The following is a 12,364-nucleotide window of genomic DNA, read 5'->3' on the forward strand; positions in this document are numbered from 1 at the left end:
TGTATATTACTATTACTCACAGTATCGAACATTTTCAAATCCGAAATTTTCTGATGGATGGGTCATTGCACGCTGAGAAGGTCGCGGGTACTTGTTTTGGGTGACCCCCATCTGTTGAAGAAAATAAAAAACGGTTGCGGTTGTCAGGATAATTTTTTTTTTATCGATTACAGTATGACTTTTTCATAAACAAAATAAGGTGCTTATTTATAATTATATTATTGTGGAATGCATGATGGTCGTCTGAGACAAACGGATATGTTCCACTTGTAAATATGAAAAATACATTAGAATCAGTGAATTGAAAGAAGCTGAAAAAGGAAACAATTCTTTGAATAACGACATGATGAAACAATGGCACATGGTTAATAATAGCAATATTTGTGTGAAAGATATTGTACACATATTATTTTACAATAGAGCCACCACTTATCAAGGCCTGTAGGCCATTGGAGGATACGGACACGCGTGTTTCGGAGATTACTGTTTTTAAAAATAGATAAATAAATAAATAATACGTCCAAATAAAAAATGGGCGATTTTCTAAGAAAAACACCAGATCTCCAAGGCGAACCTCTGCTATTCTTAATATTCATAAATGACCTCGCTGACAAAATTGTCTGTGAGATTGGTATATATGCTGACGACACCACGCTCTATATCAGACACAACAGGAAAACAAATGAACATATATCTAAAGAAATGGCAGAAACACTAGAGGATGACCTCCGATCCGTAGTGGAATGGGGAGAAAAATGGATGGTCACCTTCAATGCTGCCAAGACTAAACTTGTTTCCTTCAATAATTACAAGAACCCTTCCCTACCGCCAATAGCAATGGCCAATGACTCTTTATCTGAAAGTACATCTTTTAAACTCCTTGGCCTAACGTTCACAGGAAACATGAGTTGGAACAATTACATTGAGAACATTGCCAGGGCCACTTCGAAGAAGGTGGGTTCTCTCTACAGTGCTAGAAATTACATTGAAGGCATCGCCAGGGCCGCTGCAAGGAAGGGGGGCTCTCTCTACCGTGCTAGAAAGCTACTAACGCCTGAAAGTGTCCTATACCTCTATAAGGTCACCATTCGCCCTTGTATGGAGTTTTGTTGTCATATTTGGGCTGGTGCATCTGCCACTAGTCTCTCGCTCCTAGACAAGGTTCAAAAGAGAGTCGTCAATCTGATAGGTTTGAACTGTCAGCTAAACTTCAGCCTCTGTCCCATCGAAGTAGCATCCCTCTGCCTGTTCTACAAGTACTTTAACGGAGAATGCTCTGACGAACTGCAAGCACTTGTGCCCCCACGATGTAAATACCCCCGACAAACCCGACAAGCAGCTAAATCCCACCCCTTTACAGTAGAGATCCCTAGATGCAAGAGAGTCTTCTACTCCAGTAGTTTCTTCCCCAGAACAGCTAGATTTCACTCACAAGGTTTTTACCCTTGGCAGAATGAAAGAAAGCCAAACAGAAATTACAAGCTCACCTTAAAACTTCAACGTAAATTTTATTAAAGTAAAAAAGATCTATGGTTACAAAAGATGCGTCATCTTCAGCTATCTGCCATTTTGGGCTGGTAACATTCCCGAAGGGAATAATAGTTCGTCTTTGATAAGGGCTGGATAGGATTCCCACTGACGAAGAAATGCACAGGTTGGAGATGTTGATTTGACTTCCAAGTCAGGCTGCTAGCTGCCATACACTAGGAGTCCATGTAGAAACTGCTCGATGGCGGCCAATGGCAGGTCAAACAGTAGAGCTTAAATTCGTCTTGACAGACATCAAAATTGAAGCACAAACGTGCAAATAAAAATTCACCCTACTTAAGGGCATTGGTAATTGCAATAATAAGGTTCCGCTCCACATTTGGGCATTTAAAACGTCTCGATGCAACAAGTAATTTTATTGCCCCAATTCGAGTGAGTAATCCACGTGTGTCCCACTCTATGTCTTCCTGGATTCTGATCTGAAAAAAGGAATTTGGCGCCAAGAACATTCTCAGCAGTTAGTTATAACATGCAATTTGATTGGTTAAAATAAATCCGTGGGCGGAGAAACCGTCCAATAAAAAGCTTGCTTATTTCAGCAGAATTTCTTACAATATATATATATATATATATATATATATATATATATATATATATGTGTGTGTGTATATATTATATATGTATATATATATGTTTATATATATATATGTTTATATATATGTGTGTGTGTGTGTGTGTGTGGGTGTGTGTGTGTGTGTGTGTGTGTGTGTGTGCTATATTTTGAAGACTGGTTTCTTCCGTGGAAAGCAACAATTTATTAAGTAGCCTGATGAAGACTTCTGGTTTTAACTGCCCATTTGTATAAAACATTAGCATATCCACTATCGCGACCATGTAAATTTGTTTATATCAATAAAAATGTATCTTGCTCTTCTTTTATTGAGCACTCTTAATAACCTCGTTAAATTCATTAGTTATCATTCTTAAATACCTATAACCTTAGTAAAAAAAATTAATTTGGAGCAAAAAACTAAATCCGATATTCCAAACGTTTCGTGGTGTTTGATTAACACTGTTGAAGAGCCATGACATAAAATACTGTTTTTGTTTTAAATACCCCCCCCAAATTATTTTCAAAATAAACAACTGGTGATCCCTGCAATAATATTAACACTAATATAAGGCGAGGCAAGAGCGTGTTCGAAATAAATGTTTCTGTTTAGAGCACAATTGAACCATGATACTTGACTTTTGCATTTTAAACTTTAATTTAAGCCATTATATATAAATGATTTTATAAAATTAACAGTAAGATCTCTACAGTGCAACGTAGACTACAATGTACTGTGGATTAAGTCACTGTGAGGAGGCATTTTAAGCTACCTGCTTGTGCACTGCAGTGGGTCCCTGACTAGAGCCGGCAATCAATCACTCTATAACAGGCACAACAGGAAATCAAATGAACACATATCTAAAGAAATGGCAGAAACACTAGAGGATGACCTCCAATCTGTAGTGGAATGGGGACAAAAATGGATGGTCACGTTCAATGCCTCAAAGACTATACTAGTTTCATTCCATAATTACAAGAAACCTTCTCTACCACCAATAGCAATGGCCAACGAAGAGTACATCTTTCAAACTCCTTGGTCTAACGTTCATAGGAAACATGAGTTGGAACAATTACATTGGAGGCATTGCCAGAGCCGCTGCAAGGAAGGTGGGCTCTCTCTACCGTGCTAGAAAACTACTAACACCCGAAAGTATCTTGTACCTCTATAAGGCCACCATTCGCCCATGTATGGAGTATTGCTGTCATATTTGGGCTGGTGCATCTGCTACTAGTCTCTCGCTCCTTGACAAGGTTCAAAAGAGAGTCGCAAATCTGATAGGCCCTGACCGGCATCTAAGCTTCAGCCTCTGTCTCATCGACGAAACGTTGCATCCCTCTGCCTGTTCTACAAGTATTTTAATGGTGAATGCTCTGACGAACTGCAAGCACTTGTGCCCCCACGACATGAACACCCTTGACAAACCCGACAGCCTGCTAAATCCCACCCCCACACAGTAGAGATCCCTAGATGTAAAAGCTCTTTCTACTCCAGCAGTTTCTTCCCCAGAACCGCTAGACTTTGGAATTCCATTCCAGGTCCCTGCTTCCGCAACTCTACTGATATGCAGACGTTCAAGTGCAATGTGAACAGACATCTTGCTGCCCAAATCCCTACATAGTACTCCAGTAGTTGTTTTCCCTGATTGTAGCCCCCTACACCAAAGTGGCAATGTGCCTTGTTTGGGGTGAAAATGTAATAAAAAAAATAAATAAAAAAATTTGAATGATAAATGAGCGATTTCACCAATATCGATTGGATAATCATTGATTCTCATTCAATTATGGGCAACAACAGGTCTCCTTGCTAGTAAAATATGTAATATTTATCTCCTTTAATAAAAAAATTTTTTTAGTTATATGCCCTTTAGGCACTATTTGATTAGACTCTGGCTCGGAAATGGGTGATCATTTTATGTTCAATTTATATGCATCAAAATCAAATCAGTCCAGGATGTAGTTTTAGGAGTAAACAACATCGCTACTGACTCTGTCTTGTTGGATGTAAAATCACCAACATGACTTCGTGCACATCATACACCTAAATTCTCTGCATGGAAAGTACCATATCAAACAAGAATTAATTCTTTTCAACAAGGTATTTCTAAACTGCTGTTTGCATGCATACTGCACACACATGCACGTATGTCACTTAAACAAGTAATGATTTTATTTTCTCTCCAGAAAATAACCATGCGTGTTCTATCATAGCCTTGCCATCACCCTAGCAAACAACGGCGAAGGCTACACAACTAAAAAAATGGCAGTGCGCAACGCATGTCTGCTCGCCAACCAATTGTCGACACCTTGACTCCCCGAAAATGCATAAAACCACGGCTACCGAGAAAACCCAGTTGCGCGGGCGGTCATATAAAGGGCATTTCAGTTGCGTACACAGTTGTTTTCTACACTCATGTAAATATTCCACCATAAATAGCAAAACTTGGGAATTGTCGCAAACGGTGTTGAAACACACCACGCGACAGAGGTGTTGACTTTTTGTCCAATCAGTGCTTGGAAAAGACGCATTTTTGTAAATAATTTTTTAACTGTCTCAAGCAGCCGGTGGAGGCCCTTATAAACTCACCATGCGCCAAAAATTGGTAGTCGAGCCCAGTCCCGCATGCTGTAAAGAAACGACATGGACTCCATTCCTGGTGACGTTAAACTCGTGTGCATCCGTCATTTAATTCTCCACATGGAAAAGGATTTTACCTTTATCTGATGTTTTTTCTGAAGTAAGCAATTGAATTCTGATTGTTTGAATTTCATTTAAAAGAACATTACTTCACCAGCCAGGATGACTTTCTTGTTAAATTTCATGTTTTTACTTTTCCTAATTCATTTCCTAAAGAACATTTATTACTTCGGTCGCAGGAATAGACTCTCAATTAAGGGGAAACTTTATTTTCAATTTTGAGGAAATAAATTTTATATAAAATTTATATCTCCGCCTTGATCATCTTTATTTTGGTTGCTCAACTCATTTTATTTATTTTTCCTTGAGTTTGCGGGCTAACACCGATACCCAAGCCGCAACAGTTCCCTCTCAACATGAAAATCTATAAACATTAACTTTTGCCTTGTCTTCGAGGCACACATTAGCAAAGACTGTCTAAGGAACACTTGTTGCAAAAACCCTTTACGTTGGAATGATTAGAATTACTGTTTCTTAAACATATTAATAAGTGTTATTGCTTTATTCCAGTGCAGAGATCTAGAGTTCTTATTCAAGTGTCATTATTTTTCCAAAGTTGTTCATGCCTCTTAAATTTATGTGGATGCAGATGTGACTCGGTGGTACTCTTCTGTAAGTCGGAGGTCTCCCTAGGTTTATCTTTAACAGTCTCAGTGACACTCTACCACTTTCGACTTATAGATATCCCTGCACCTGCAACCATGATCTCTAATATCGATGGATTCCGACTACGAATTGGTTATCCTGCCGAGCCACATTTCCCATAAGTTGTTTCTTTTTTATTTTTCATTCCTCATAGAATGGTGTCACTAAAAACAATCACTGTTGAACATCATATGTACTTTTCTTTTCTATTTGCACCAAACTGTGAGAAAGGCAAAAGAAAAAGGGGGGAAAAAACAACATTTTTATGCCTGCAAATGACGTCGTATTGTCGAAACAAAGGTGATTTTTAATGAATAAATATTTATTTTAAAAAATTGCACTGTATTGGCTTATTAAACATACAAATTCTAATCCAATAAATGCTTACTATTTTATAATTAGTACCAGCAATGGAAAATTAAATTTTAAACAACAAATTGTATTAAAAGAATCGTTTTTGTAACCGGAAATTAGGATAAAATCTTTCGATGCCAATACCAATCCCGATATCTAAAAAATTTGTGATTTTTTTCAATTTCTGATTGCTCATATTAACACAGATAACCAGAAGAATCCTTTTTACACATCAGAACTAATTGTCATCCATAGAGAGAAAGAGAATGATGCCTCGTTTCTATATCTAGAATGATAGCACAGAAATGGGTTTAATAAAGGGAGTTAATTTATAACAAATTATTATAGGTACTTAAACATTTGTTTCGCTGAATCTTTTTCATATATATTTATATTAACACAAAATACAGGTTAAAATATTCTTTGGTTTTGAGATTCAGTTACGTTTAAAAAGAAATTATGTTTTAATTATTTTAATTAGCCATAATTTATAATTAACTGAAAAGGTCCCCCCATCTCTTTACTTAGCTATGTAAATTCTATACTAATCTGATGATTTTTAATATTTCTTAATGTCTCTGGGAGCATTTAGGTAAGAAGTATCTCTCTTTTTCAGCATAGTTTCACATGCGTCACATTTCTTACATGTATCTATCTACATACCGCAAACACGTATGTAAATTAGATGGTAAAATGATAACTTTTCATTTATGTATTATTATTATTATTATAATAATAATAATAATAATAATAATAATAATAATAATAATAGTAGTAGTAGTAGTAGTAGTAGTAAACAGTACTTATGCATTATACGACCTGCGATTTCTACAAAGTTGGCTTGGACTTGCTCGGCAACTGACAGAAATAACTGTAAAAGGCCAGACAAACATTTCTTAATTTTTAAAGCGCTACGGAAAAAAATAAACATTTATCCCCCCCCCCCTCTAATCCTAACCCTAATCTGCGTGATTAAAATTAAATACTTATTTCTTCCAATTTATGAAAAAATTGCTGCTTAGATTCGTAAATTCATGGAAATCACGGGTCATACAATGCATAAGTACATGATTTTTTATTATTATTATTATTATTATTATTATTATTATTATTATAATAATAATAATAATAATAATAATAATAATAATAATAATTTTGACTAAACAAACAAAATGGCTTTTAATCTACGTTTAAGATGTAAATATTTTATTAAAAGTTATTATGTTTTTTTAAATTTGACTTTATTTTCTTATTACTTTCGTATAGTAAAATATCCATCATCAGGGAGGAGGAGGAGAAGAAGAAGAAGAAGAAGAAGAAGAAGAAGAAGTTATTTATGGCTGATGTCTTAAATATGTCACAGTTTATAGATTTTCGAAAGAAATAAAAATAGAATAGTATTAGTGATTGTGACCCAACGGGTCATAGGTACATCTAGTATTTTACATAGTTTTCTTCACAATTCAAAAGTTAAACTTTAGTCTTCATTGATTACGTTCATTGTTTTTTACAATTATTATTTTTGTGTGTGTGTGAATGAAAACTCATCGATGAAGTATCATAAACAAACAAATTTTATTTCGAGTTATTGAAAAATTTGGCAAATACGAGATGAATTTTCGCTCATATATTCTGTTCAAAAAGGAATCCTCATGAATCATTAACCCTTATCCATGAGTGGCATATCGCCTTGATAAATGGTGACACTTTTCAGTAAAAAGAAATAACTATGATATTTATCACATGAACTACAATGAAAATAAAATGTGAAAGATATAGTATGTAATTTTGTTTGCACAGGGGTACATTAGACATGTTATTTATTTTACGAAATACACAAAGGCAAAAAGGTTGGAAAACACTAATGTATAAATATATCAATGCTTATGAACTTCGGAAACGTCTGAATATTTCGGAAATCGACTAATGCATAATTCATGCATGATTCGTGCATAAACCTACGCAAAAACCTTTCACTTATCAAAAGCCTTACCATAATGTTCTCCATATAGCGCTCCATATTTGCCAACAGAGTAAACAGACCTTTAACCACGACTTCTCTACGCCGAAACCGAAAAATGAATGTCTTTATGATAGTGGGATGATGATGACGTCATGATGACTTTATGACGTCATGATAAATAATGGCCTACAATATTAATGACAATTTATTTTTTTATTATTTTAAGGACTATTTTGGCAAACCTTTGAGATAAAATCAGATTGCAATACAGTTTTGCTCAATCTCAGGACGTCATCCTTTCAGACATTACCTCCTCCTTCAAGGTGGATCGGTTTATTGTGGAGGAATTTCGACAGGTCTAATCCAGGCTATTTCTTTATATCTTTTGAGTGCCTGTCGCTCCTTGGGGAGCTGGATTTCTCATGTTAAAAGACTGATCTTGTGTCACATATAATCTTTTTGTGGAAACGAAAGGCCAATATTATACTTGACATTTGGAGCAGGACCAAAGTGTTATATCTGCTCTCTCTGGGGCATGTTTTAAAAATTGTGTCCCTATCCAAAGTGTATCTTTTGGAGAACTAAATTTCCCACATTAAACTGATCTTGTGTCACATCCAAGCGTCATAAGAAGAAGTAAATAGGAAATTATTTGCCGAGCGTAGAATGCTGCCGGCTGCCTTACAATTTAAATCCTGTTGGTTTAGGCAGGGGGTTTGCGAGGAAATAAATAGAAATTATCATGATTCCCTTCGAATGTGGAAAATCTGTGACTTGTAATGTCACATGAATGAGGCAACGGTCACCAGTTTTGGGGTTTTACTTTAGGGTGTTTCTAATGGGTGAAGTATTTTTATGATGAGCCTGGTTCAGAGAAATATTTTCAGTGAAAAAGGTTTGCAGGTTTTATAATCAAATGTGAGAAAAACGAGAGACAGTGTCATTTGGTAAAAAAACAAAAAACAAAGTAATGAGTTTAGAAGGCATATATTCACTAAAGAGATAATTTATATAGGTTTAAAATGGAAGTTTACAGTAATAGAAAAAAAACTTAGAATATTTGTCAATATTTTTAGAGTTCTTGTAAAAAAACAAAGGGGATTCAATAGCTGAGACATTGAAGAAGCTTGAATCGATTAATTAAGAGCCGTGAGTTTCAGGGGTCAAGGAAAATCATATTTAAAACTTGACTGTTCATTTATATGAATATTTTGTGATCAATAGAAAACATTAAGAATTCTTGCTATGTCATAAATACACTGAGGAATGCTTTAGAACCGACGAACTGACATCTGATTGGTGCTGGTGCAATTGAAAACCTAAGCAACATGATATTTAATTTTAAACAGGATATGAACATGATCCATATAATGTACGATCGAAATGTCATGTGACACAGTAGGAGTGTAAATGTATAAACGCAGACACAGTTAGCATAAAAGCTGGTTCCTTGCATTGTTATAACCTTCTTATACCAGAGGCGTGCAATAAGTAATGTCCCTGACCCACTTCCCATAGCAGTAGAGCAACGAAACTTGGCACACGTCTTTCTCTACATAGGAACCACCCAGAGTTATGCATTTCTCCCATCGTTTGATACAGCTCTGGAGACCGTTTTTGTAGAACACCCCAGGTTGGTCCTCCAACCACGACGTGACTTCAGAAATCAAGGCTGCATCATCTGGGAAACGCTTTCCTTTCAAAAACAACTTCATAGCTGGGAAGAGGTGAAAGTCAGAGGGTGCAAGGTCAGGAGAGTAGGGAGGATGGGGAAGGATTTCATAACCACACGCACGTGCTTCTGATCTGGTGACATGCGAGTTGTGGACCGGAGCGTTGTCCTTCAGGAGGAGGGTACCTTTGCTGATCTTGCCGCGCCTCTTGATTTTGATAGCTTCCCTTAATTTTCTCAAAAGTGAAGCATAATAGGTTCCTGTAATTGTGGTAACCTTTGCCAGGAAATCTGTCATCACTAATCCGTCCTGGTCCAGACTTTGCCAGCCTTCTTTGGGGGTGGTGAGTCCAAGTGCTTCCACTGCATTGACTGGGCTTTGGTCTCTGGATCATAGTGATGGACCCAGGTTTCATCCTGTGTAATCAGTCTTTTGAAAAACTTTGACTCATCTTCTTGGCACATCTCCAAACTCCAAATTCATCCTCGAACACTCGGCGCGTTCTCACTTCTGGAATGGTGTGAGCAACCTGGGAATCCATCTGGCAGATACCTTATGCATATGCAAATGGTCATGAATGATAGTTTCCACAGACCCTGTACTAATCTTGACATCTTCAGCTATTTGGCGATTAGTAATGCACCGATCTTCTAAAATGGCAGCCTCAACTTGCCCGACAGATGCCTCATCAATGGCAGAAGGGGGGGGGACCATGTCTGGGAGCTGTTTCCACAGACTTCCGGCCATGTTTGAATTCACTATGCCAGCGTTTTACAAGGTCATATGATGGGGCATTATCACCATAAGTTCCTTTCATTTCATCAAAAGTCTCCTGTGGTGTGCGTCCTTTCAAATACAAAACCTGATCACTGCTCGACATTCAACAGGCTCCATTTCACACCTGACTCAGTTCAAACACCTGTAAAAAAGAAACCACAATTAGTTCAGAGCTGTAATTTGCCACATAACGCGTAGAGATATAAATCATTGCACATGCAAAATTTCAGCTAGATCAAACAACTGGAAGTGGGTCAGGGACATTACTTATTGCACGCCCCTCGTACTCTTCCATATCGAATCAAAATATATTTTTTTAGTCTTTACTTTGAAATGTTTATTTTTTCAGATTAGTTTTATATAATATACTGTAAAAGTCTAAATAAAAATAGTCTTTACTTTGAAAGGTCTTTTTGAAAATATGTTGTAATAAAAATGTATTTTTTAGCCTTTACTTTGAAATATTTTTTTCAAAATGGTTTTATATAATAAAAATATATTTTAAAAGTTTACATAAAATAGTTTTTATTTAAAAAATTTATTTTTCAAAATTAGGCACACGTGGACTGAATTATTCTCTCCTCAACAAGCCGGCAATATATTAAATCTATCTTTACACAAAAACACTTTCACCTACTAACACGTTTCTCTCTTGTACACGCTACTAACGAAGATGATGTTGCTTTTGAATATGGAATGAAACTCCATTTCGTTATCTCTTATTCTATAGATCGAATCTTGATTCAATAGAGTATTCATAATATAAAATAAACATCTAAAATATTTTATTTTAGAAAATATAATATGCCATGGTGAGTGAATAGAATACTTGGTAAAATTCACGTGTAAAAGTTACACTTCTTGAGGTTGAAGGTTCAATCCTCAGTGTGAGCAACACTCAAAAATACAATTGCTAATTATTTAGGACTTCTACCTAATTAAAGGTGACAGAATGAGAGCATGCTGCCTCAGTGGATTAAGTAAAGAGTTCCATCTGAAATTTCGTGCAGATTCCCGAGTTTGAAAAAAACATTCCCGAGTTTGACAAAAAGATTCCGGAGTCTGACAAAAAGATTCCTGAGTCTAACAGAAAGATTCCTGAGTTCGACAGAAAGATTCCCAAGTTCGACAAAAAGATTCCCGAGTCTAACAAAAACATTCCTGAATTTGACAGAAAGATTCCCGAGTTTGACCAAAAGATTCCTGAGTTTGACAGAAAAATTCCAGAGTTCGACAAAAAAATACATGAGTTCAAAAAAAAGATTACCAAGTTCGACAGAAAGATTCCCGAGTTTGACAGAAAGATTCCTGAGTCTGACAAAAAAATTCCTGAGTTTGACAAGATACACTGGAAGGAGGTCAAAGGTTACATCGATTGAAACATTGTGAAAATAACACACAAGATGAAAACAGTAGTCCAAAGTATCCAAATAATACAAACAATCAACCCTTATCTAAAAAATACAGAAACATTGCAATGTCATTTTTACAAATCAGGAACGTATCTAAACATGAATAATAAGACAATCTCTTATATTTTTGTGACAACAGCATAGGCATTAAATGAAAGAAAAAAATAAACGTTTTATAAACAACAAAAGGTATTAATTTTACATATTGGGGACTCTACGTTAATCATGATTAAATTAGCAAGTGTGAATTTTGATGAGAGTCACATTTAGTACATGTCATGATAAACTTAATCTGCAAAACAAAATCGTTCCCTGAGACAGATGACATAAAGCTGAGGCAGAGAGCAGAGGTCAAAGGCCATAGACACAAGAGAGATGATGACGAATGATATCACGTTTTCAAGTGGAGAGAAAACTAAGGTTTGCATATAAGTCTCTCCATGGAAGTCATGTGAATGAGACACGGCCAATAATGTAGAAATCTTTATTAATCTAAGTCGAATGTTACTTTGATGTCTGTCTGTCTATCTGTCTGTCTGTGTCACTCTTTTCAGTAAGTTGGAACGTAAAATTATGAAGTAAATAATTATTAAGATAACATTAGTCTCTCCCAAAAGTTCAATCAACTCTAAAACAATCAAAAATTATTTTTTTAAAATACTTTTCTACAGTTTTAAATGACTCAAAGAAGGTTGATATGCTAGTTAAATCAACCAACCAGAGTCTATTCTTTCCAAATAAAGC

At 35.9% G+C, this 12,364-nt stretch overlaps 1 protein-coding gene across 4 annotated transcripts in view; it reads right to left on the reverse strand.

Annotated features, from left to right (window-relative positions):
- The window catches only part of LOC145295872 (uncharacterized), a 56,548-nt gene extending 48,623 nt beyond the window's left edge, over positions 1 to 7,925 (reverse strand). Inside the window, exons 1-2 of one of the 4 annotated variants that reach the window (XM_080141608.1) lie at positions 7,789 to 7,924; positions 21 to 111 (exon numbers count right to left, since the gene is read on the reverse strand). In XM_080141608.1, the coding sequence (XP_079997734.1) occupies positions 21 to 111; positions 7,789 to 7,815 (118 nt within the window). In that variant the 5' untranslated portion in view covers positions 7,816 to 7,924. Of the gene's footprint in view, positions 1 to 20; positions 112 to 7,788 lie in introns of those variants that run through there. The other 3 variants (XM_080141611.1, XM_080141609.1, XM_080141610.1) reach the window with 3 other exon arrangements.
- Positions 7,926 to 12,364: the final 4,439 nt, after the last annotated feature.

This window comes from Euprymna scolopes, chromosome 16, assembly GCF_053919585.1.
Source record: "Euprymna scolopes isolate OS-2025 chromosome 16, ASM5391958v1, whole genome shotgun sequence".
In the NCBI taxonomy this organism is placed as follows: domain Eukaryota; kingdom Metazoa; phylum Mollusca; class Cephalopoda; order Sepiida; family Sepiolidae; genus Euprymna; species Euprymna scolopes.